Here is a 27,675-nt window from a genome sequence, read left to right as displayed (position 1 = left end):
CATACTATCAAACTGCTACCTAATACTGATAATGCTAACCCAAATTGAATTACTTCCAATGGAAATTAAACAAATGTTGGTCCAAAATGTGATTTCCCTATATAAACTATAGTAAAGTTTACCCCCTCCCCAGGGGGAAATGTGAGACCCCAGGGTCAAGAAATTCACAATTTTGGTAAAGCACCTTAAGACCCTTCCATCTATGAAGAGTATTTGATTCTACCATATCTGGGTCTTGAGAAGAAGATTTTTGAAATTTCAGTTAATTCAACCCTTTCTGGCGCCACCCATCAGCCCCCGGGGGTCAGTCAGGACTGATTTGTGCATATCATGAAACTGCTATCAAATACTGATAATGCTAATCAAGTTTGAATTAATTCCAATGGAAGTTAAACAAATGCTGGTCCAAAATGATATTTCTCTATATAAACTATAGTAAAGTTTACCCCCTCCCCGGGGGAAACGTGACACCCAGGGTCATGGAATTCACAGGTTTGGTAAAGCACCTTAAGACCCATCCATCTATGAAGAGTATTTGATTCTACCATATCTGGATCTTCGAGAAGAAGATTTCTGAAATTTTAGTCAATTTGACCCTTTTTGGCCCGCTTCTCAGGTCCCTGGGGGCTGGGAACCATATAATTCACAATTTTTGTTGACCTTTGGCCATGGAAGGTTTCTGCAAAATTTCATTGAAATTGGTTCGGGGTTTTGGAGAAGAAGTCGAAAATGTAAATTGTTTACGGACGCACGACGGACGTCGCACGACGCCAGAAAAAAAGGCGATCGCAATAGGTCACTTGAGACTTTGTCTCAGGTGACCTAAAAATACCTATACCATCACTAAGAATGGCATTTTTTTTACCAAATATTCATCTAAACCACTAAAACGTGTCTGATTACTATGAACACCTTAGTTTAGACTTTATATCCATATATAGCTGTAAAAAATTATCAGGTCCCTGTGTATGGGATCACACATTCTGCCCTAACACAGTACAATATATGAGGACAGTCGTACTTATTAAAAATGCATGCAGTTTGGTTAATTAAAAACGACCACGCACTCTATATTTCACAGACACGTGATACAGCTTGTAAATTGATTTTTGCTAGCCGTTTCTCAACCAACGGCTTCATGTCCTCGAGTTACGTTTTTAATCCATATTGTGGTTCAAATATCATACGTATTGATCTCAATGGCATACTGATGCATTTCCATTATATTACTATATATTGAGGCTTGTTATCCATTTGCTACCACGGTGAACTACGTTTAACCTTTGATTTCCACATATACATACAGTAATTTGAGCACTTGGCGTTACCATATGTGTGACCTGTTAAATGCACTGTCATCAGTGTTAAAATTAGTAACTGTTCAGCACTTTGTCACGATACAGAAATTTGATATATAGTTTCCTATGTTCATATTCATATAAGCTGAACGCTCACGGTTCGAAATCTTGTCTGTTCATATGGCTGTTACGAGGATTTTCCGGATAGCTTTTGTTTGTCTGTTTTGGGTTTCACGTTCTCAGGAAATATGACTAAAAAAGATTTTTTCCGGTAGGGACTCGTTTTTATTCCTTTTTCAATTTTGAGAAAGCCCGGTCGCGCTGTCATATAAGAATTTACAAAAATCACCAAACATACTTTTTCTGACCAATTATGTTCATTTTCAGTATATTTTCAGGCCTTTTGAAAAATTAAATATAATTCGAGTTTGGTTTTGATACTTATGATTTTCGGCGCGTTCGAATGGGACGTTTAAGTGTATTCGAGTGAGATAAAATTGTTAGGGTGGGAGGTAAATAACATGCATATTGTTTGGCCTAACAGGGCCATTCCGGAACTATTCTAAAGTGTCATATATCACTGAAATGTCATAACCTGGACACATGAGCGTGACACTCCACGTGTCACATTACACTGCACGAGCTTACCAGTCCTTATTGTCATCCATTTAAAGCTTATCGTCAAAGTAAACGTTTTGAAGACTTTGGTTTGTCTCGATCAGGGTACAGAACCCTTAACCTTCCTCGCTTGGGTGAACTTCGTCGTTTTGCCTTTTAAGGCATAAGGAACGAAAAAAGTCAATAAAAAGAAAAGGCAAAAATGATCCCAAATATTGCAATTGGTGCTGTAGATTTCTAGGTAGAATTGTCATATTGAACCTGCTGACCAGTTGATCAAGTAATCAGTTTTCTCTATCGGAGGCTCTTCAACTTACAATAAAGAACAGTTTACGGTATTAAATCTGTCTTGGGCCTGTATTCATTAATCCGTTCAGGCTAAAGTATGGAGTTAGCACTCAAAACAACGTTATTGTATCTCACTTTAATCATGTCAAATGATAACAAAAATCAAGTATAAACATTGAAAACGTTAGAACCAGAACATGAAATTAGGCTTGAACAAAAAATACATGCTTGAGCATGAGAACAGTTTCATGAATACGGGCCCTGGCATCAGTATTTACTTATCACAATCTAGAATTGTTCGTGACACGTGCTATATTTGACTTGAGACATCATGACAGAGTCACATATGGTGTAGGAAACGTTTATCGTTTTAGTTAGACCATCTCATGTTGGTGCCGAATTTACTGTAAGACTGTATAACTGTATAATTCAGTTTACAATTTCACCTCCCCAGGCTTTCCAACCTCCGCTGTCGCCGTCAGTGAGTACGAACAGAATCCAAAAGAGGTATGGGCTGTTATAGAGTTCGATGGACAATTTTCGGGCTCTTCACTGCCTACAGACATCACATACAAGCTCCGTGTGGCCACCTCGGGGGATGACCGTTGGAAAACAGATCGAACCTATCAGTTTTTTCAGCAGTTTGGACCAAGGGAACAATACAGCAATTATTCTGGAGATCCATGTAAGAATCCATCAACAGATGAGTAGCAATTTGCTTGCCAATCTTGGGCAACAGTCAGTGTTCATATCAATAAAAACTATCATCATTTTTGATGATTTCGTATATAAAAAAAAAAATGAAATTATTGAAACATATTTCATGTTTTAATGTAAACTAAACATCTATGACTTAACCATCAACCATGTACTTAAACTGATCTCTCTCCTTCAGTCTACCGGGAGAGAGGTTTTCTTTATCTTCAGTACGCCATTGATAAAGCCATCATCGACCAAAAGAGCCCGGGAAACGGCCTAGGAACCAACTATACAGTGAGTCTCCGAAAGATGCCCTACCCGCCTTACGTGGAAGATACACTTCTGGGCGTGCTACGATCAAGTCTGCCGGTTATTATCCTCTTTGCCTTTATTGTGACAGTGTTCCAGACCACCAAAAATATTGTGTACGAAAAGGAGAAAAAACTCAAGGTGAGTAACAACCAACAAGATCAGAAAGTAGAAGCTAACACCCCATACATGTAGAATTGAAATCCTGGTCGTCCCGGTCTAGTGGGACACAGTGTGTACCATGTCTGTCACAGAAACACCATGTGATAGTAAAACAGATGTCACATTGATTAGGGCCAAGCTGCTTCTACCGACCCGGCTAATTTCTCTTAAGCTCATTCGATAAAGCGTAAGACTAGTAAGACAGAGGTCTCGGGTTCGAATCCTGGCGGAGGCATTGGAAAACTGATGACCGCTGTTACACCGATGTGATCAACACAGCACCGGTGGAGCAGGGTATATGTTAATCCGGTGTCTGCATTGGTAATGTTACTGTTGACTAATGGCGTTGTAGAAAGAATATTTTATTTGAACTTGGTGATCGGAAGGGATGCATCTCATGTTTGGTAAAGGAACGTTATAGTTTGACATTTTCGTTTTATAGCAAGCGTCGTAGTTTGAACTTTGGATTTGTTATAGACTAAATTTCTTTCAATTTAGGCTTGATATTTTGCAGTTTAAACCTGTTGCTTGGGAGGCAACGATGAATGTCGAATCTTTTGTTTGGAGGAGACTGTGAAGCTGAACCTCTCTTTATCAGGAGAAGACGAAACTAGTGAGATGTTTGAATCTTTAATTTGAGAGAGACGAGGGAAGCTGATGGAATGTTTTAATCTTTTTCATTTCAGGAGACGATGAAGCTGATGGGATTGCAACCAATCCTGTATTGGTTGTCATGGTTCACAAAAGTGTTTATCTATATGCTCATCGCGTGCTTCTTCTTCACTCTGATGATGGCAATCGACACTGGGGATACCGGAAGTGTCCTGCCGAAGTCATCGCCGACCCTCATCTTCGTTTTCCTCCTCCTCTACACGCTAGCAATCATTGCGTTCTGCTTCATGATGGCGTCCATATTCAGCAAAGGTAGATATACATTTACATTCAAGACTTTACAATTAACTTCAGTAAAATCTCGTGACTAAGCCCCTCGGTTCTTTTGCCTCCTCGCTTACCGCCAATATAGTTCAGGGTCCATTTTCTCTTTTTTGAGTTCCTTTATATATTTACCCCAATTTCTCGCCAAATCCCCTTATAATGCCAAAATTTGTAGGGGAGGGATTTAAATATTTTATGACATTAATGAATCTTGTCCTATACCTGGTTTCATGTCGATGTTACATATGTATGTGTACATTTACGCAAATAACTCTACAGCCTCTTCTACTGTGAATTTCCGGTTTGTATTTTACTAACGTTGTACTCCACAGCCACTTCAACTGTGCATTTTAGGTCTGTAATTTACTAACGTTGTACTCTACAGCCACTTCCGCTGTGCATTTTCGGTCTGTATTTTACTAACGTTGTACTCCACAGCGACTTCCGCTGTACATTTTTGGTCTGTATTTTACTAACGTTGTACTCTACAGCCACTTCCGCTGTGCATTTTTGGTCTGTATTTTGCTAAAGTTGTACTCCACAGCGACTTCCACTGTGCATTTTCGGTCTGTAATTTACTAACGTTGTACTCTACAGCCACTTTCACTGTGAATTTCCGGTCTGTATTTTACTAACGTTGTACTCCACAGCTACTTCCACTGTGAATTTCCGGTCTGTAATTTACTAACGTTGTACTCTACAGCCACTTCCACTGTGAATTTCCGGTTTGTATTTTACTAACGTTGTACTCCACAGCTTCTTCCACTGTGAGTTTCCGGTCTGTAATTTACTAACGTTGTACTCTACAGCCACTTCCACTGTGAATTTCCGGTCTGTAATTTACTAACGTTGTACTACACAGCCACTTCCACTGTGAATTTCCGGTCTGTAATTTACTAACGTTGTACTCCACAGCCACTTCTACTGTGCATTTTCGGTCTGTAATTTACTAACGTTGTACTACACAGCCACTTCCACTGTGAATTTCCGGTCTGTAATTTACTAACGTTGTACTCCACAGCCACTTCTACTGTGCATTTTCGGTCTGTAATTTACTAACGTTGTACTACACAGCCACTTCCACTGTGAATTTCCGGTCTGTAATTTACTAACGTTGTACTCCACAGCCACTTCTACTGTGCATTTTCGGTCTGTAATTTACTAACGTTGTACTACACAGCCACTTCCACTGTGAATTTCCGGTCTGTAATTTACTAACGTTGTACTCCACAGCCACTTCTACTGTGCATTTTCGGTCTGTAATTTACTAACGTTGTACTCCACAGCCACTTCCACTGTGAATTTCCGGTCTGTAATGTACTAACGTTGTACTCCACAGCCACTTCCGCTGTGCATTTTCGGTCTGTAATTTACTAACTTTGTACTCCACAGCCACTTCTACTGTGAATTTTCGGTCTGTAATTTACTAACGTTGTACTCCACAGCCACTTCTACTGTGCATTTTCGGTCTGTAATTTACTAACGTTGTACTCCACAGCCACTTCCACTGTGAATTTCCGGTCTGTAATGTACTAACGTTGTACTCCACAGCCACTTCCGCTGTGCATTTTCGGTCTGTAATTTACTAACTTTGTACTCCACAGCCACTTCTACTGTGAATTTTCGGTCTGTAATTTACTAACGTTGTACTCCACAGCCACTTCCACTGTGATTTTCCGGTCTGTAATTTACTTACGTTGTACTCCACAGCCACTTCCGCTGCCTTCGCCGCCGGCGTCCTGTATTACCTGTTCTTTGTACCATCGTACTTCCTGTCCAATGATTACGACACTCTGAGTCGGAACGTGAAGCTGGCCACGTGTCTGCTCCATCCTATGGCCCTGGTATGGGGAGTCACTACTATCACCATATACGAGGGTACAGGTAAGTCTTCTAGACACTTCCTCGGGCAGTTCTGGCTATATTTTATCAGATATATAAAAACAAAACCTGTAACGTTGTTTGGATCAATACCATTTTCTGGACGGATTTTATTTATTTGTGTAATTACTGATTTGTTTCTTCTTCTAAATAAGATTCATTAGTTTGGAAATATGAAATATCAAAGTTTAATCTGACTGTGTATTGAACGTGTCGCAACGTTTCAAGACCGACTGGTTCCTTTATCAAGCTATGGTTGAGTTCTGATAGGTTTTGCACGGTAAATATTGTTTCACCTCTAGTTTTCGGAACCGGACAAAATATAAAAATATACAGCAACACCTAAAACCACTCAAAAACATGCCCGAAAGCATGTGGTGAACAAGCTTCATATTGGAAATAAATACCTTAAAGGTATATTTCCTAAAATATCGAATGTTTTGTGAACAATTTGAGAACTGAACATCTGAGGTATCACAGACACAGTAGGATATTTTATTAAACCTTGGGTCATACAACCCATCGGCAATTACATACAGTAATGCAACATGGTTTATACAAATATGTGTGTAAAACAGAAATAAAACGTTGTGCATACAAGGATACAATTCAATCGAAAGTGACACTCTACGATACACAGCCATAACATTCTAAGAATGTTGCAGTGAGACAATATATGTATATCAAATAACTTGAGCTGTACGCCTTTCTGTGGCTATCAATAAATATTTTGCTAGTTTCACGAGGTTATAGACAGAAGGTCTTCGATAATGGAATGGTTTAATAATCATCTTCTTAGTTCCGGGCGCTGAAGACATATTGAATTCATCTTCGACTTCGGATAAATAGTACAGAGTAGGAAGTCTATTACCTGTAACTGTTCTGTTGTACTTACCTTGCTTCTTCAATGCTTAGAGCATGAACCTGAATTCTATTATTACAGAGGATATTTCACTACTTTAGGGAATAGGTTTTGCATAGTAAGATTGTACTTACTATCTGAGCCTGCGCATTGCGTCTAGACATTATTCCTACCGCGATGACGCGTCAGAAAATTTAATATGTTATGATTTCATCAACAAAAATAAAATATGACATTTAAAATATTGGTTTGTGTTTTGTTTCTACATAATTTAACTGTATTGAACTATCAACGTACCGTACCCCATCATGTTGTATGATGGTCCTTCAATGGGGGACTATATTTTTTTTAACATTACGTCAATACGTAGACTTGCACAAGCTCCAGAACCTAGGACAAACTATCAGAATGGACTTCACAAGTTCCAGTAATTGAAAACGACTCACGTTGATTTAAATATAAGGTTTGAATCTTGCTTTGGTCGATTTCATGGGATGATGAATTGAGTTGGTATTGAAACAAATTCAACATGAACTGCAGTTCATTAAATTTGTTTCAAGACCAACTCAATTCATCACCCCATGAAATCGGCCAAAGCAAGTTTCAATCCTTAAATAAATTTAAAAGTCGACAACATGAACAACAATTGTACCGTCATGGTATCTAATTTTCGAAATTGCTATCGTACCGTTTGATTTTTAGTTGGACTTTTTGAACGTTTTTAAATACATCGGCAATATCTTCATCTGAGAGAGTTGTGTCGCCAAATAACATATTAAAATAATTATTTACTGTTAATTATGTATATTTGTCTAAGAACTTTATACTTTCTACACTCAAACAAATAATATTGTGCCGACTCTACTCGATACCAGCTGCAATACGGACTCCGAACACGTTTTCAATTGTTCAAGGTATTGTCATACTACACACCTGTATGATCCAGTAAGTTTATTATGAACTCTATTGATCTTCAGCCTGAAGTATGGATCAAGAAATAATTTCACTGATTACTTGCATATAACATTGCTTACTGACTACACTGTACCCCAATACAATTCTGGTAACGTGCAGCATCATATGTTTACATGTTTGATACAGTTTAATTTGCATAAGTGTGAAATTACATGACGGTGTATGCAAAGATTACCCCATCGCAACGAATGTTCGAGGCGATATAGGATTCCGCCCGTACGTACGTACCTGTGTTACATTCTTTGTCATCGCTTCAGCGACTTCATTTCTCAACGGAATTTCACGAAACTTCATACAAGTGTTTGGTATGGCAATGCCTTGAACAAGTTCGCGTTTCGGGTTTCAATGTTGTTATACGTGTAATGAGTAAGCAAGTAATTTTGAACAAAGAATCCGCTGCCGGCAACACATTAGTTACAGCCGTTTAGTTATTTAAATCACCAATTCGCTGTGGGCAGCAGTTTACTTAGGAAAATCAATAACTCATACTAATTAACCTGTTGTTGGCTGTGTTCTGAATTGTGAATGAGAAATTTGGGAATACCGGCCAGCTCAAGTTTTTGCAAAAATACATTGAAAGTTTTTAAATAAAACTCTATTACATTATATAAAAACGAGATTTGAACATGATTTAAACCTCAGATGAGCAGATCCTTAAGTGTTCAGTAGATGCATTAGACAAGTACATTGTAAGATAACCGGACCTTAATCTATTGTTAACAGGTGCCGGTGCCCAGTGGACCAACTTCAGCAGTCCCGCCACCACGGACGACAATTTCTCATTGGCCTTGGCTATGGGCATGCTCTTTCTGGACTCGGTCATCTGCTTTTTCATCGCCTTCTACCTTGATAATGTCAAACCTGGCGAGTTTGGTGTTCCCAAACCTTGGTACTTCTTGTGTACGGTAAGAAGGCAGGAATCCAAGATGTATGTTAAATGTGAGATGTATATGTCTGCATTTTATAAATTTAAGCGTAGATATTAGATAAACGACTTCTGAAAATTCGAAAGGCCTAACGTCATGCTATTTGGCCAGTAGCACCCTATAATTGACCCCGACAAAATGTGCGAATGAAAATAAACCTTGACCCACTTTAAAGTTCACAGGGGTCAAGTAAGTCTGAACCTTCGAACAACTTCTTCTGAAGATCCGATGGCCTGAAGTCATATTTGACCAGTACCATCCTATGATGAAGCCCGACAAACTTTGCGAATGAAAATGACGTTAGTCTACTTTCAAGGTCACAGGGGTCAAAAATGTCAAAACATTCAAACGACTTCTTCTGAAGGTTCGAAAGGCCTAGAGTCATGATACTTGGCCAGTAGCATCCTATAATACAGCTCGACAAAGTTTGCGAATGAAAATGACCTTGACCTGCATGTACTTTCAAGGTCACATGTGTCAAATAGGTTTAAACTTTAAACGACTTTTTCTGAAGGTCTGGAAGGCCTAGATTCATGATACTTGGCCAGTTTCGTCCTATAAAGGAGCATAACAAAGTTTGCGAATGCAAATGACCTTGACCCACTTTCAAGGTCACAGGGCTCAAATAGGTCTAAACTTTTAAACGACTTCTTCTGAAGATCTGATTGTCCTAAAATCATGATATTTGTCCAGTAGCATCCTATGATGGAATCCGATGAAGTTTGGAATGAGTTAAAACGATAAACAAATAACAACAAACAAAACCCTTCAACACGCATTCTGAATATCCGAAACGTGTCGAGCCCTGCTCCTATTCACCCACCAGCATCATGTGTTTGAGTTAAACAACATTTACACATGAATGTGCCCTTGCCCTACGTATACTTTCAAGGTCACAGGGGTCAAATATCTGTAAACCTTTAACCGCTTCTGAATATTCAATGAACGTAACTTCACACTATTTGGCCAATAACTCCATGTCACATAACAAACAGGTGAGCGATAGGCCCTCTTATTTTCATAAACAGTTTTATGATTATTATCTCCCATGTTCACACGAATTCAGGTAAAACATGTGAATGGAAATTTTATATGGTAGATTTTAATGGCTTATATATCTATATATGTTTTTGTTATTCTAGAACAATACTTTGTTTACATGTACTGTAAATCACATATGGTAATATTGCAAAATAAATAGGGCGTTATACGGGTATTTGATATCACCTATGATTGAGTTAGTGCTCAGGCACATTTCTGTCCTGTGCATAGTAATTTTGTATCAATTTCTGATTGTTCTCTTAATCGAAGTTGAGTACATTCGGATCTAATACAGTTGTTGCTGATTTTACCAGTACATGATATCGAAATCAGTCTGTTACCCTATTGGAAAAGTCTTCGGAATTGATGACGTTCATTTATATATCACACGTTCGTTATGCTTAGTGATGATACTGTTTAAGCCTATAGCATATATTAGCAAACTTATATTTGAACAAACAAGTATACATGATCTGATTAAGATGAACTAGTGCAAAACGCAAAAACTCAACAGTTCTTTATGTGCAAATATAGTTTTTGAAAATTTTGTTTTATTATGGGAAGATTCTAGGGATACGTCACAAGACGCAAACATAGTGAACTTCATGAATAAGTATGCTTACAGTAGATTTAGGCATTATTTGCGTATTACTACGTTATTATCAGGTCTTATTCATGTTTGTATACATATTATAGAAAACCTACTGGTGCGGAACAGATAAAACGCAGGATATGCTTGATGTCGCTACCGGTCACGTGAGCGAGGATAAGTTTGAAGGCGATCCTGCTGACCTCAACATTGGCATTAACATCAGTCACCTTCGAAAGGTAATACCCCGTCATTGTGGAGGTGTGTGTTAACTCATTCACCCCTGAAATTTCATAATGAACCGTACCAACCTTTGAATTGGTGGAGTTCAAATGTGTCTTCAGGGATGAATGCATTAACTAAATATTATCACAGTACACTAATACTACATTGTGCTACTTACTACTTTACAATTACAAGCGATTGGGAGGATAAGGTAAGTTGGATAGCCAATAACAGCTGGAACTTTATTCATCATATGAGAGCAATCTTTTTTGTATTCACTCCCAAGTGGATGCATGATTCCTTTACTGTTCACATTCTGGGTACTCCAGACTAGGGGTTACACTCACTTTCGCTCTCTGCAACCCTGCAAAATGTCATAGCAAAAGACATGCGGCTAGCTATTTGATTGGTCTCAGGTTAAAAAAACTGACCAATCGCTATGTCGATACCCGTCATTTGAATATTACTGAGGCGCGACATACGACTTCAAAGCCAGTCGATTTTACCGTTACATTTGTTTGACATACATTTAAGGATCCCAGTTCTTTTCTTGCCTCATCCATGAAAAGGCTTATACTAAACCTTCGATTTTGTAATGACATGTTGCAGGGGTGAAGAGAACGTAAGTTAGCGTTACACCTTGTGTATCGAAGATGCCCTGTTACATGTTATAGGCGTATGAAAGCAGGTGATATGAACGAGATGGAGTCCGACACATCACACATTATCATCTTACAAAATATAGTTATGTATTGTAAACGAAAGAACACAAAGATTGGTTTGGTATTTGTAGGTATTTGGGAGTGGCAAGAAAAGAAAGGCCGCAGTGGTGGATACTACACTGAACATGTACGAGGGTCAGATCACAGCCCTATTGGGACACAACGGGGCGGGCAAGACCACCACCATGTCCATGTTGACAGGTACGTGCAAATCGTGTGTACAGAAACTTAAATAGCACAATGTGGAGGAACATAAATGTCTAGCGTGTTTTATTGATTAGGTGTGTATGTTTTCGCAGTTGTAAGAGTATGGCTGTCGTAAAAATGTCCCTATAATGCAGTATGTATGGCAGTTGCCCGATAAATGCCAGCTTCTTAAAGGTCTCTCAAATTTAAAGCATATCCACTGTGCTGTTCTCCGCTGTATCAGTCATATCTGTAATATTAGAAATAAAAATCAATCACTCCCGACATCTATGGAATTCCATTTGAAGATGTGCTGAAAATGTTCGTACCTCAGTTCCCCAAACATGCTTTAAGATAATTCTAACACTATCATAGTGATCGTCCTACATGTACAATAATCACTACCAATACAAAATAAGGGAACACCTTTTTAACAATAAAGTCGAGTTTTACCGCTCCATTTGAATATTCGTCCATTTAGAACTCATCAGTTATGCAAAAGGTGAAAACAATGACAATCTATATCAAAAGTTTTCCAAAGCTTATGTTCAATTGTTGAAATACAAAAAATGAAAAAAAGATGCCCAAGAAACCCTTTGTAACAAAATTGATGCATTTGGCCACAACAATCAAACTTTTCTTTTCTTTATACACGTTCTCATAACATTCGGTCTTTTTCCTAAGCATGACATCAGTACAATTGTCAGTATTATAATAGCATAGAGGATAGGAGGTCCCTGTTTTATGTGAAATGTCTTATTGTGCTTACAGGATTTATACCTCCAACAAAAGGAACAGCCGTTATTAACGGCTGTGACATTCGAAAGAACATAGAGGGGGTCCGGAAGAGCCTTGGCCTTTGTCCGCAGCACAACATTTTGTTTGATAATCTGACTACAGAGGAACATCTTTGGTTCTTTGCTAAGGTAAACAATATCCTTTTCAATACTTTGTGAATGGTCTTTCCAAAAGGCAGACGTTATGTGCATTTGTCAGTTTAATGCCAGGATTATAGTACCTACAGGTATATCCATTGCTGTGTACTTGTCTGTGTTCCCAAAATTGAACTACATACCTGTCCAATAAATGACTGTACCTTTCTGTTCTAAATATGCAATTATTGACATTACTTTAATGAAAATGCCTAATATATTGCAGTTAAAAGGCTGTCCTGGAAACCTTCTGAAGCAGGAGATATCTGGAATGTTGAAGATGTTAGGGATGGAGAAAAAGGCGAATATTATGTCATCCCGATTGTCCGGTGGTCAGAAAAGGAAACTGTCATTGGGAATAGCACTGATAGCTGATTCTAAGGTGAGGCCACAGAAACCAGTATTGTATATTGTTTCTGTTAGCAACTGAAACTTTTGTCTGTTAACAACTGAAAATTAGGATATTGTTCCAAATTTCACTCGGACCTGTTGTCCATGTATAAACAAGAAATTAATTAACTTTCTGCACATACTCACTTAAAAGGTCGTCATACTGGACGAACCCACCTCAGGAATGGACCCGGCCGCGCGCAGAGAGACATGGGAAATCCTAAGGAAATACAGGGAAGGCCGGACCATTCTACTGTCAACTCACTTCATGGACGAGGCTGACATTCTAGGCGACCGAATCGCAATCATGGCCGAAGGAGTCATCAAGTGTTGTGGTACCTCACTGTTCCTTAAGAAAACTTATGGTAGGTCTGCGGGTATAGTTTCAGGAGTATATATACACCATTTATGTCAGCAACACAGAGGCAGTAATATCAAATGATAAAACATTTTTAAAAAAAAGATATTGCTATGATTGAAAAATCGCAATAGCAATGTTTTGTATTCGGGATGTTTTCATATATTTTTTAATCATACACAGATGCTTTCTGCATGTCAATGAAGTTGTAAGGTCAAAACCTTTAATGTCAGGATAAACATGATATGATGTCCATTCTGTTACCTTTCAATATCCTGAATCATATGTTTTCGTTGAACCACAGTTGTTCGTTTATGAAATATGGTCGGACCAAGTAATCTGATGCTGCTTTCAGGCGAGCCTTGCCAAAGCCTTGTCTTGACAAAGCCTTGCAAGGCCTGCATAAACATTTGCAGGTCCGCAAGGATTTATACCTGAAAATGTTACATTTAAAGACGGTCAAACGGGTTGTTCGGCATAAACGAACAGGCCCCAGGTGATTATCCTAAATTGTACTTCAGTGTTTTGAGGAAATTCCTTTGTGAGTTGGAGATCTCTCAATGAAAGTAATTTTTAAATGATTCTCTTTTGATGCGTTGTTATATAGGTGCTGGGTACCATTTGGTAGTGGTCAAGTCAAAAACCTGCGACGTGAATCGACTGACTAGCCTAGTAACCAGCCACATCCCCCGTGCCCTAGTGGAAAGTGACATCAGCGCGGAGTTATCCTACGTTCTACCGTTTGAAGATTCGCCAAAGTTTGAAAAGCTTTTTGAAGACATCGAAAAGAACGCTTCCTCTCTTGGCATCAGTAGTTTTGGAACAACTGCTACCACAATGGAGGAAGTCTTTCTTAAGTGAGTTAAGTGACATTAGTCTCCCACGCACTAAGCATTCTTATGTTATGATACGAGGTATATTAATAAAGAGGTTATACTTCTCTTTCAATTGGCTAGTGACGTCATTCGCATCAAGTTAGTAAAGCAATGTTTTTCCATCAACTTTGTAAAATGTTATTTTTCTTATTTATTCAGTTAGTTGACACCATTTTCGTGATGTTAATAAATTGACATCTTTATTATCTTTTTTTTTTAATTGACATACTTTTCTCAAACTAGGCAAAGTATCATCATTTATCTATAGGCTGATAATGAACATGAACAATATTATTACCTTGGACTTGGAGACGATATCGTATTTTGTAGTGGTATTATTTGAGATCATTCATGATATCAGTAAAAACAACATTCTTGGAGAATTTAGTTTTTGCGGTATGATAATAAAGTTTGCATTCCTAGTGTTGATATTTATTGTACATTTGACAATAATAGATTTGAAAAGAACCCCCCCCCCCCCCCCCCCCCCCCCCCCCCCCCCCCCCCCCCCCCCCCCCCCCATATAGTTTGAATTCATTCACGTAAATATTCTTTTTGTCCAGTGTTTTTTGAGAAAAACCAGTCGCTATATTGTATACTTTGGGAATTATATAAATGATCATACCATGAAAAATGGCATTTCCAGGGTGGGTGAGGATGGCAGATCGGAGGACGAAGATGAGAACGAAACAGGAAAGAATGGTCACACCAACCACAGCTGTGTGGTAGACAGACAAGCTATGGTAATGCAGCCCACCAACGGCGCCGGTCTGTCCACAAGTAAGATTGCTCACTGTGTGCCCAAGTGGGTCGGTGTTTTCTCATCATGGAATAAATGGATCTATTAAAACAAAGTTCCTCTTGTGTATTAGTAGACTCTACCATGCATTGATCTGGATAAGTCCATAATGGTCTACAGTGGTGAACGGGTTAAATAAAGAGGATATATAATATATCAAACTCTACCTCGAGGTTCTCAATCTTAAACATTTAGCTGTTTATTTTTACAATTGGATCTTCACATACGGATGATGGGAATGCATTTCTTTGTAATTTGTTTCTCATTTTTTGAATAAATGTAGGTCGGTAAGCTTGAAAGTATATTTGATGTCTACTGAGAGTGTCGCGTACGTGATAACTACATTGAAAAATAATATTGTTCTGTTGGTTGGGGAGCAACATCACTTTATATACAATGTACATTGTTTCTTCTGAGAACATATTATTACGCTTTTGGTATAATATAATATTCTTAAATATGTTTTCTTATCTCAGATATTTACGAGACGTTTAACAAGAATACCGGTTTAAAGAGAACTTTCCAACAGTTTTACGGAATGTTCGTGAAGAAAGCCATCAATACCTGGAGAAACAAGGTCGTGACCCTAGTACAACTGATACTTCCTGTTGTATTCACCGTATTGGCGTTCCTTTCCATACAGAATAGTCCAGGCCAGGGCACCACCACTGCAGAACCGGCTTTGAAACTTGACATGGCGCCTTTCAAATCAGATTCCATTGTTATGTATAAATCTGGCGATAATCTGGATCCAGAAATGGTTCAGATCAAAAACCATTTTACGAACTTGTTTTCCTCATACTCCACTGAGGATGCTAAAGATTTCAACACCTTGGAAAAGGCGTTTTTATCGAAGGCGAATAGCATTGGCATTGCCACCTTCAATCAGCGGTACATTGTGGCAGGCGACTTCCCGAATGGTAGTGCACCACTGACGGCCTATTTCAATGGGCAACCTTTCCATTCCTCGGCAGTGGCGCTATCTTATATGATGAACGCCCTATTAAGGGGGATAACCAACTCCAGCAGTGATTATATCACAACAATTAACCACCCTCTTCCGCCCACTATCTCCGATCAGAGCGACAGGGCTAACGTCACGGCTTCCGCCGGGGGATTTACTGTGGCCCTGCTCGTCTTGTTTGGGATGGCTTTCCTGTCCACAAGCTTTATTCTGTTCCCCATCAAGGAACGATCCACTGGTGCCAAGCACCTGCAGACTGTAAGTGGCGTAAGTCCCTTTGCCTACTGGCTGTCCAACTACTGCTGGGACTTGCTGAACTACTTGTTTGTTGTTTGTTGTATAGTGGTGGTATTTGCGGCGTTCCAGTCGCCAGCTTACGTAGAGGGCGGTCGAATTGGCCTGGTCATTCTGGTGTTTTGTATCTACGGGATGTGTTGCTTGCCGTTCGTTTATTTGCTGCACTTCCCGTTCTCCACACCGTCGACTGGTATGGCGACCATCACCATCCTCAATATTATCTCGGGTGAGTACATTTGCTGGTGTTTGATGCAGAATGCATGTTACACGTACAAGTAAGCCTTCTAAAATAATTGTTTGTTGTGAACATGGCTATTATTGCTGTGGTCAAGTACCGTCAAACTTGCTCGAGACACGTTACGTCACTTTGAAGTTAACACTTCCCTTTGCAGTCAATGATATCCTGAATTCAATAACTTTCTCTCTGCAATAAAACTTCAATTTTCTTCGATTCCCCAAGGTTATGTATGAATACAGGTTGGATGCTATAATTATGAAAACAAATAAGACATTGCTATCTTCTATGTGTTTTTAATAAGGTATGATTGCACTGTTGGCGGTGTTTATCCTTGAGCTACCTGACCTTGGGACCGAGGACGTGGGCAATGCCCTGCAGTGGGTGTTTACTGCTCTTGTGCCACATTTCTGTCTGGGGAGGGCTTTGAACGACATTTACGTTAACTACGAAGTCACTCAGACCTGTGAAGAGTTCCAGTATCGAACAACATGCATGTTAAACAATCTAGGGCCTTGTTGTTCAGGTAATACATATCTATCCACATATTTAAAATTTATATAAAAAAACTGTTTGTATCCGGGACGGTTTAAATGAATTTTCATTATTCCCTAAATTTTCCCTATGAAATATATTTTCATGTACTTGTAGGTTGCACAGCAAATTGTCTTTTGTTCGATGAGAGCTACATGACATGGGAATCTCCTGGAATACTCAAGTATATCGTCTTCATGGTCATCCAGGCCGTTGTTTTCTTCGTTTTCGTCTTGGTCATAGAGTATGGCGTACTTGGACAGCTCATCTACTGCATCTGCAGTAATGGCAGAGCATCTCATTCTGACGAGGAACACCTAACGGGCGTGGAAGAGGATAGCGACGTTAAAATGGAGAGGGAAAGAATCTGGAACTCGCCTCTCACCAAACTGATGGAGAGCGACGCGCTCATCGTCAAAGGTCTGTCAAAGTCGTACCGTCGGGTGAAGGCCGTTAATGGGATCAGTGTGGGTGTTGCCAGTCAGGAATGTTTTGGGCTGCTAGGACAGAACGGCGCTGGAAAGACCACTACGTTTAAGATGATAACTGGGGATGTGTTCGTTGATAACGGGAACGCCTACCTGAACAGTTTTGATGTGAAGCGCCACTTGAAAAAGGTACAAATCCATTGCCTTACGTTTTCATTAGAAAATAGCTTAAATTTTATCTTCGATTGTACACAGATGCTTCCAGTTTAATGTCACAACATATAGATTCCGGTATAAGCAGTCATGGTAAAGTTTTGTACAGACATTTCCCATAAGTACAGATAAACAAGTTACAATGAATGAAATGTTCCTTAATTTATATAATGACTGATTCAGTGATGCTTACATGAAGTTTCCTTAAGAACGTTTGTAGCTAGGCTAGAAGGTCAATGTCTCAATATTTCTTTTTTTTCAGTAAACAGGGGATTTAATTCTGCACTACACAGATGCCTAAGTATCATTAAACCATGTCATCGTTGACTGAATACTTTAAGTGGGAGAAGTATTGCTCCGCAGTACATTGTAACAACATGTTTGTGCAGGAGACTATTGATAGCATACCGATGAATGGGATTAACTTATTTTTTAACATATTTATGGAGCTAACTGAATAAAAGATTTCCTATGAGACTTTCCTAATCGTTTGATGACTGTTGAAGCAAAATTATTCAAACTTTTATCATTAAAGAGTATTTCTATAAAATGCATTCTGCTTCCGTTTTAATGTTATATTTCAAGAAAAAGACATTGCATTTATATATGGTATTCATTTTGCATTACTAAGTAAACTGACGCGTCTGTTTCATTTCATAGGTCCAGCAGAATCTTGGCTACTGTCCGCAATTTGACGCCCTGATTGACCAGATGACCGGCCGAGAGACGCTGACCATGTACGCCAGACTTCGCGGGGTTCCAGAGAACTGTATAAGAGACGTAGTGAGCGATCTGATGAATTCAACGATGCTGACAAAATACGCTGATAAAAACTGTGACCAGTACAGGTAAATTAAAGAAATGTGTATATGTGCAGTTCATCACATGCACAAAATGTGCGGAAAACTTTACCATGCCTCCTGTGTACCTCATCAGAGGGGAGAGGAAAGTGGAAAGGAGGTTAGAGTGGGAGGAAGAAGAGTGAGAGGAAAGATGTTAGAGTGGTACAGAGAGAGAGAGAGAGAGAGAGAGAGAGAGAGAGAGAGAGAGAGAGAGAGAGAGAGAGAGAGAGAGAGAGAGAGAGAGAGAGAGAGAGAGAGAGAGAGAGAGAGAGAGAGAGAGAGAGAGAGAGAGAGAGAGAGAGAGAGAGAGAGAGAGAGAGAGAGAGAGAGAGAGAGAGAGAGAGAGAGAGAGAGAGAGAGAGAGAGAGAGAGAGAGAGAGAGAGAGAGAGAGAGAGAGAGAGAGAGAGAGAGAGAGAGAGAGAGAGAGAGAGAGAGAGAGAGAGAGAGAGAGAGAGAGAGAGAGAGAGAGAGAGAGAGAGAGAGAGAGAGAGAGAGAGAGAGAGAGAGAGAGAGAGAGAGAGAGAGAGAGAGAGAGAGAGGGTAGGCGGGGAAATAAAAGGGAGAAATGTGTGAGAAATAGTTTGATAGAATGGGTGAGAAATAGTTTGATAGAATGATACAGGAAAATAAAGTAGAGAAAGGGGAGAACAATGGTTTGTGATATGGTACAGGGAAGAAGGGTAGATTGCCAGAAGGTAGGCTGGGAATAGGGGAGGGAGAAAGAAGAGAACATAGTTTGATACAAATGTAGAAAGGTACAAGAAAGAGGGGTAGAATAATGGAGTGGGGGTGAGGTGGGAGAGAAAAGGAACAGCGGTGAGAGAAAGAGGGGTAAAATAATGGAGTGGAGGTGAGGAGGGAGAGAAAAGGAACAGCGATGAGAGAAAGAGGGGTAAAATAATGGAGTGGAGGTGAGGTGGGAGAGAAAAGGAACAGCGGTGAGAGAAAGAGGGGTAAAATAATGGAGTGGGGGTGAGGTGGGAGAGAAAAGGAACAGCGGGGAGAGAAAGAGGGGTAAAATAATGGAGTGGAGGTGAGGAGGGAGAGAAAAGGAACAGCGGTGAGAGAAAGAGGGGTACCAAAGGTACAGAGAGGAGAAGTAGAGAGTAGGAGGGGGAAGGAATAGGCAAAGTTACAGGGGAGAGGGGTAGAGTTAAATATTAGGATGAAAGAAGGGGAGGAAGGGAATGGAGAGGAAGAGTAAAAATGGTAGAGTAGATTGGAGAAAAGATGAAGAGTGGGAAGGACAGTTCAGAGTAGAGGGGAAGTGTGTAGAGTTGGGAGGTGTATAGTGATAATAGAAGACAGGAAAGAGATGTAAAGAGGAGGAGGAGGAGAAAGGAGGAAGGTAGAATGCATTATGTTGAAGGGGAGAGAGGGAGGGACTTTAGAACTTGAAAGAACAAACGAGCAGCAGAAAACGGAGAAGAAGAATAGAGCTCAAGGGAGGCAATCCAGTCGTACTTGTATCTTGTGAAAATATCTACCATGGAAAAAGGCGATTCTGTTACCATTCGAATTTTATTGTATTTGATACCACAACACAAATTTACACCAATAGAGGGGATTTTACACTGATCATTGTCTTTTTCTAGTGGTGGTAATAAAAGGAAGCTAAGCACGGCCATCGCTCTGATCGGAGACCCGCCCTTTATATTACTTGACGAGCCGACAACAGGAATGGATCCTGGTGCTCGGCGCAAACTTTGGAACGTGCTTTCTGAAGTCAGAGCCAGAGGAAGGACTTTGGTGCTGACGTCACACAGGTAGAGAGGAAATTCATGAAATACTGCTACACTGATTACGTAATAGACAGCTATGGTTGTGTAATAATTAACGTGTGAAATATCTACCCTGTGCTATGCTAGAAAAACAGGTTTCTTGGAAATTCGGAGAAGTTTTCCACATAGAGTGAAAGTTATGTTTACATGAATAATTTATGTACTAAGTACACTGCTCCATACCCGAGTAACGTGCTTATTATCTCAAAATATCCTACAAAGTGCAATAATTATGTATTTATCTTATTTCAGTATGGAGGAATGCGACGCACTTTGTACCAAGATTGTTATCATGGTCAACGGGAGGTTTGTCTGTCTAGGTAGTCCACAACATCTAAAGAATAAGTTTGGACAGGGCTACACGCTCACTGTCAGACTTGGAACGGCAACAAATGGCAAATCAGTTTCACGGGATGACGTCAAAAATTACGTGATACAACATTTCCCTAACACGGAAGTGTTTGATGATTTGTACCAGGGCTATCTAACTTTCCAGATCCCGGACTCGAATGTTCCTTTGGCTAAGGTATTCGGTACGATGGAAAGGGTGAAAAATGATTTCGGAATCGGGGACTACTCGGTCCAATCAACAGCTTTGGAACAAGTCTTCCTGGCCTTCACCAGGAACCAGACATCAGCAGACGACAAGAAAAAACGAAAATGTTGCTGTTTTTCTTGTTGAATTAACAGTTGAACCACACACTTTATTTTCAAATATTCATGATGTATGCTATATATATAGAGTTAGTTCAACATAAGTTCACTGTTACATCAGCAACAAACGACATGGGGATTGTTTTGCACTAGCTGTGATAGTTGAGTTCATGAATGAACTGGAACAAATGAAAAGGCGATTAAACACAGTTGATATACATTTGTACCTGATCAAAACTGAGGTTCAGGCGGTGCTGACAGATCTAGGTAAAAATAATCCAGTGCACAGATACAGTGACTTAGATGTAATTACTGGCATAGTTATATCTACTAATGTCACCGTGCAATGAAGTTGCGATGCTGTATACTACGTTGTAAACTGAAGTTTTGATGATGAATACTACGTACCAGTGTTGTAAACTGGAGTTTTTATGCTGTATACTACGTACCAGTGTTGTAAACTGGAGTTTTTATGATGAATACTACGTACCAGTGTTGTAAACTGAAGTTTTGATGCTGTATACTACGTACCAGTGTTGTAAACTGAAGTTGTGATGCTGTATACTACGTACCAGTGTTGTAAACTGGAGTTTTGATGCTGTATACTACGTACCAGTGTTGTAAACTGAAGTTTTGATGCTGTATACTACGTACCAGTGTTGTAAACTGAAGTTTTAATGCAGTAATGTTGTACACTGAAATAGTAATGTACCTTTAACCATAGATGATGTAATAGTGCTGTACACTGACGTATTGATGCTGCATCGTTGTTATCATCATTTCTGTATTGGCAACAGGAATGTTAAACGTATTGTCATTTAATTTAATGCATTAACACGTTATATGAGATGTCACTTGTAGATCAGGATATCGATGACGTCATTATGTTGGGACTAGCCTATTGGCTGGTATAAGCCTGTGATATTGTGTTATATATCAGATCATTTCAAAGAGTCGGGGTTACGTTTTGTGTTCTAATCGCGATATGTTCGATGAATTTTTGTATGGTACAGTGTGATACAAGATAACAAAAACGATATTATTAAGACGAACTTTAACTAAAGAGCAGACAAAGGGGCGTTACTCTTTATAAAATAACCCACAGGTTTTGAAGATTTTAATGGTTTTTCATCACGAGAGAGATTGATGATTGAATCTGTTTGTCAGTATCACATTAAAGTCGACCTCAAGATAACGTTTATGGAGTAATCAAAACAAGTTGTTGTTAATTCACCGTCGTGATGTTTGTAATGTTATGTGACTAACTATGCTTAATTGATTTATATTTGTGAATCTCACTGCATTGTTGATAAATCACCATTCCCCCGGTTTGTAGGTAGTGTTAATTCCCGTTACCATTCCTCCCGGTTCGTAGGTAGTGTTAATTACCGGTACCATTCCTCCCGGTTCGTAGGTCACTAGTGTTAATTACCGGTACCATTCCTCCCGGTTCGTAGGTCACTAGTGTTAATTACCGGTACTATTTCTCTCGATTCGTAAGTAGTGTTAATTACCGGTACCATTCCTCCCGGTTTGTAGGTAGTGTTAATTACCGGTACTATTTCTCTCGATTCGTAAGTAGTGTTAATTACCGGTAGTGTGACTGGAATATTTTCTTTCAATGTTTATGTTTTATTTTACATTGTACATGTAATTTTTCATTTTCTTTGGTAAAAGCACAGTATTATTAAACTGTTATCTACCAATCATGCTATATATATAGAATCTTAAGAAATATTGTATTTTTTTATATTTAAACTTTACATACTATTTTGTCAGTGCTTGCCTTCACACAAAAGAGTTATTTCACAAATAAGATGAAAGTGTGTGAAACTTTTACTGTATAGTTTTACATTCCTTTGGACATGTGACGTCCTTATCAGTATGTAATTAGGTTTCATTAGCCTCCATGATGACAGTCCTTATGAGCATTTTACGTAGAAATTTGCATATCGGAAACACATTAGTATTTCTATCCATATAGCAAGATGGAATCGTTTCAAGAATCGATGTCGAATGTTTTTCCATTTAGGACTTTAAAACTTTGTAAGTTGATTTCCCATACCGTGAAGGAAGGTCTGAGTAATTGTGGTGTCAAAAGATATAGTTACGGATGCACTAGAACAATCATTAACTGTTGTTTTATAAATTCGAAATGGATTATAGGAATTTGGAAATACAGAGCATGACTACAAGACAGTTATGCTCATTCTGCAAATATAAACTTTATTTATTTTTACAACAATTATGAAACAAGTTATTTCAACTTATATTTATATTAATCACTCTTGTTGGCCTCAGATGTTATCGCGCGGGGGTCTTTGTTTGGGTTGATTTGCACCAGTTTGTTTCATTTCTATTAACTGTGAATTTTACGAGAAAAACTTGATAACCGGATTTATTGATTCATTTTGTAAAACTATAATTTGATACATGTTCTAAATATAAACCTGCTTATTACAGCTTAGAGAAGTTTTTAATTTCATTGGCGGCGAGAATATTGGACAAAAAAATAAAAGTTGTGCATAACATTGAACTAGAATTAATGCGCACATTTCATCACTGGCGACATTTTGGATTGTATCTTAGACCAGATCGAAATTGTCCTGTTTGTCAATATATAAATTGCGGTTGCTAGTTGATTTTGTTTTCCCCCTAGATATAATAACTACAATGTACATGCACTACATTAATTAAAAGGTAAGAATGCGTACTGCCGACATTTGACTACCGAACCGTTATAATCTTCGGCTTCTCTCTGGCCATGGTTTCCTTGGACAGCAATCGCTGCCTCTGGTTGACAATATGTTAAGTAAACTTCTTGCACGTTTATCATATGTATATACATTATAATACGACCATACACATGGATTTGCACATAAGCAGTAACACGCATTCTATAGGGCAAATTATAAAAAAAATATGACAGCTTCTTCGTGGCTGTTTATAGTCAATATGAATGCCAACTTCACCCATACACCGTATAAAGAGCGCTTACTCGATTGCATTAGTATTCATATTAGTTTCGAATGCAAACTAGAAGCAGTGATTGTACTTAATCATTGTAATATCATTTTGAGATCATAGAATTTATTTATTTATGACATGGAAGCATATTGTACATATTAATGAATTTATTTACATTAATAAAAATAGCTGACGGAAAGAAGACACGGCGATAGTTCTAATCGGGTACCTTTCGAAGTATGCTGCTAAACGAGTGACTTATAAATGGTACTGAGCGAAATCCTTATATGTATATCCTTTACTTCTTATTCTGTCAAAGTGAAATAAATATCTAATGTATGAAGGTAATCTACTTCCATGTTACGGATCTTCGTAGATAGTAAATACATTCCATTATAAGTTAATTTCACATTGTTCACATTTATAAATGATCATTAATCATTATTACATATATCGTATTGTAAGTGCTTTAATATGGGAGATTGCAATATTAATTTCTTGCTGAAGGAACTGATGTGTCTTGTATCCATTGGGAGGCCTTTAAACTCCCCCGTCCAATAGAACTCTTGTTTCCCTCCTGTTGTTTTCTCCCCCCTCTCAATACATCTTAAACGATCGGATTTATAATAAACTGAATTTATCTCTTCTTGCTTTTCAAACCACGCAAAGGATAACCATCCATAGTTTAAACATATTTTATTGTACAAATATACAAATGGATCGGACAACAAGTTATTACAACTTAATAGAGTCCTCACCTCAATACATATTGTAAAAATAGTGTATTATGTTTTTGGGGAAAGGGAAAAGATAGGTTGAGGAAGGAACTGTGGGCTGGGAGGGGGTGGGGGTGATGGAGGGAAGGGGTGTTACCTAGAAAATTAAACTTGTAAACTGAGAAATTGATCCGCATTTGAATCAATTATAAATTATACAGATTTCATGACATGCATCCTGGTAGAGTACTTTCAAAAGAACAGAATCAATGTAACAAATAAATCAGGCAAAATAATGAAATTCAATTTCATAAACACATATAGCAACTTAAATAAGAATAGAAAATTAATTATTAATATCAAAACCTATTGCTGGATTTTATGTAATGATGCACATGTCTGAAGATACTTATGTTGTTTTCTACCGAAAGTTGACTATTTCCAAACAAAAGTAGTTCTAAATTAAAATCAACATGCAAGGCATTCAAATTTGGGAGTAGGTTATGTCTTTCGTTGTTAAAAAGTAAGCACTCACAAAAAAAGTGAAAGGCATTTTCACAAGGATGGCCACAATAACAAACTGGACTATCAACCAGATTTACTCTAAAAAGATCATAGTTAAGTGGACTACACTGATGTCTAAGTTTAGTATGCAAAATGTTCAATTTACGTTCACCGAAACCTAAGTAAATTGGTGGAGGAGATTGTATATTTGAAGTTAATGAGTTTATAAAAGAATGTAATGAGGGCAATGATCGTACTGAAAGGTCCAATGAATTCCAACCGCGAAGAGTTGAAGGTATAAAAGATGAATTTGTTAGAGAAAGCCTGAAAGGGCAAATTCTATAATCATCATTGTTTCTAAGGGTATAACGGTTATTTTCTGCAACGGAAGATGGCAATAGAGAATTTAAATAGTCTGGAGTTAACTTGTTGTGCATTTTATACAAAAGTTGGAGTTTTCTGCGTTTTCTTCTATTCGAAAGAGTTTCTAGACCAGTTTCAAAAAGTAAGTCTTCAATTCGTGCATATGAAGGAAGACCAGTTATTATACGAGACGCTTCTCTTTGGGCTTTCTCTAACAATTCTGTTTCATAAGTTGTACAACCATCCATACCAAGATGGCCCGACTCCGATCCAGGACCTTGCCTCATTGATTACATTAAAGATACTTTAAGTGAATAGAAAACACCCTCACTTATAGGTCTTTTTGATATTTTGTAAATCAAATATTTATCACATATTTACAAACATGATGTAGGTTTAGATATCTCATTTTAATCTGCAAGTTATAATTCGCATTTTCCTTTGTAACCTGTTGGTTTGTCATCTGTATATTATAGTACACTGTGATCTGTGATTTAAAGTTTATCATTGACTGTGATTTACAGGAGAGCGTTACATTGTCGGAGTACTATTTATTTGTGGATGCATATAATAAAGTTTAAATTTATACATTTGTTGTCATTTGTAAATATGATCTCGCCAATTATCTAATCAATGAAAGGGGTTATTCGCCCTTTCACCCCTAGGTAACTTTAGTAAACTCTACCATTGATCTGGGGTAATTTTGACGTATTGCTTTAAGCGACTTCTTTTCTGGATCAATGTGATCGATATTAATATAGCCATATTTGATTTGGAGCTTTCCTCGGTGGTTGAGGATTCAATATTGTACCAGTTGAAAGAGCTGAGGGGCGTGTCGAAAAAAAAAAGACTTTTTAATATTTAACAGACTCGTTAACATTGATCCTGGTGTCATCAACACCAACCATAGGAACTAAATTTCTGAGCCATAACTTTGAAACAGTTGAGATCTCGTTCCCATAACCATGTATACCATTGCTGGTCATTAGAATTAAGGGTCTGGCTTCAACCCTGGGGACCTAATATTTAGGTAATAACTTTGAAACGATTGAGATCCCCGCCCCATATCCATATATACTGTTGTTTGGCATCAAGAGACGAACACAATAATGGTATAACAATTGATCCTGGGGTCTAACACCAACCCTTGGAACTGAATTCCTGAGCCATAACTTTGAAACAGTTGAGATCTTCTTCCCATAACCATATTTGCCATTGCTAGGCATCGAGAGAGGAACACAATCAAGTTATTAGAATTGACTTTGGGGTCTGGCTTCAACCCTAGGGACCTAATATTTAGGTCATACTTTTGAAACGATTGAAATCCCCACCCCATAACCATATATACCATAATATACAGTATCCTTTCTTTATGTACAGTATCACGTTATCATCTCTCTATAGAACCTGTAGTGAAGCGTGTACAGGTAAAATCTCACTTGCTTTGAACGCTTTTTTCCAACCCCAGTCAGCCTTGTTCGCTTTGTGCTCAGTTGTGATTTATTCCGGGGAAATATATGCCATTATTCTGGAGATTTGACTCATTTTCTTACAATTTTCATTTACAAATGCATCTACATGGACATCAGCCTTATGATATTTACAAGTTTAAATGTTTTTTTCTTCCTGAATTGTGACTTTTATTTAGCTTGGAAAATTGACATATAATTTTTTTTTTTTTCATCAGTTATTGAATGTTTTTTTCTGAAATTTAGTGTGCATGTACCTCAATCATGTTTGAGAAATATTGAAGGAGGATTATTTTGTGACAGGGATTGTTTAATGCTAACGGAAAGCATTATTGAATTTGATATTCAGTTGGGTGTGGCAGCCATATTGAAATGCTTTAAATAAAATAGTATATACGTACGAGCGATGCATTAAAGATTTTTCCGTGCACAAGTTTCGTTATTGTTGTAGACGGCAGCTGATGTTATGTGTGTACATATTTATATCTGTTACAAAAGACGCTAAATTACAAACGTCGCTAGCCTTGCCGATACAACAATGTTATATATAGTCGCATGACTGCGCACCAGCGGGCACAGGTAAAAATCTGGGACACCCGTCTCACGCTTCCTTGAACTCACGAGGTATTGGATTGT

The 27,675-nt window shown here is 38.4% G+C and overlaps 1 protein-coding gene across 1 annotated transcript in view; it reads left to right on the top strand.

Moving 5' to 3' along the window:
* Positions 1 to 25,034, top strand: part of LOC110443850 (ATP-binding cassette sub-family A member 3-like) — a 30,551-nt gene extending 5,517 nt beyond the window's left edge. The window contains exons 2-19 of the mRNA XM_021488278.1: positions 2,659 to 2,889; positions 3,100 to 3,353; positions 4,061 to 4,298; positions 6,021 to 6,194; positions 8,752 to 8,933; positions 10,692 to 10,823; positions 11,603 to 11,732; positions 12,489 to 12,643; positions 12,876 to 13,031; positions 13,194 to 13,404; positions 14,005 to 14,254; positions 14,919 to 15,052; positions 15,548 to 16,558; positions 16,872 to 17,093; positions 17,219 to 17,718; positions 18,403 to 18,590; positions 20,181 to 20,351; positions 20,619 to 25,034. Of these exons, the coding sequence (XP_021343953.1) occupies positions 2,659 to 2,889; positions 3,100 to 3,353; positions 4,061 to 4,298; positions 6,021 to 6,194; positions 8,752 to 8,933; positions 10,692 to 10,823; positions 11,603 to 11,732; positions 12,489 to 12,643; positions 12,876 to 13,031; positions 13,194 to 13,404; positions 14,005 to 14,254; positions 14,919 to 15,052; positions 15,548 to 16,558; positions 16,872 to 17,093; positions 17,219 to 17,718; positions 18,403 to 18,590; positions 20,181 to 20,351; positions 20,619 to 21,048 (4,769 nt within the window). The 3' untranslated portion in view covers positions 21,049 to 25,034. The remainder of the gene's footprint in view (positions 1 to 2,658; positions 2,890 to 3,099; positions 3,354 to 4,060; positions 4,299 to 6,020; positions 6,195 to 8,751; positions 8,934 to 10,691; positions 10,824 to 11,602; positions 11,733 to 12,488; positions 12,644 to 12,875; positions 13,032 to 13,193; positions 13,405 to 14,004; positions 14,255 to 14,918; positions 15,053 to 15,547; positions 16,559 to 16,871; positions 17,094 to 17,218; positions 17,719 to 18,402; positions 18,591 to 20,180; positions 20,352 to 20,618) is intronic.
* Positions 25,035 to 27,675: the final 2,641 nt, after the last annotated feature.

Source organism: Mizuhopecten yessoensis, unplaced genomic scaffold, assembly GCF_002113885.1.
Source record: "Mizuhopecten yessoensis strain PY_sf001 unplaced genomic scaffold, ASM211388v2 scaffold716361, whole genome shotgun sequence".
Taxonomy (NCBI): Eukaryota; Metazoa; Mollusca; class Bivalvia; order Pectinida; family Pectinidae; genus Mizuhopecten; species Mizuhopecten yessoensis.
Note: the sequence above shows the minus strand (reverse complement) of the source record. Positions and strands in the feature narration are given on the sequence as shown.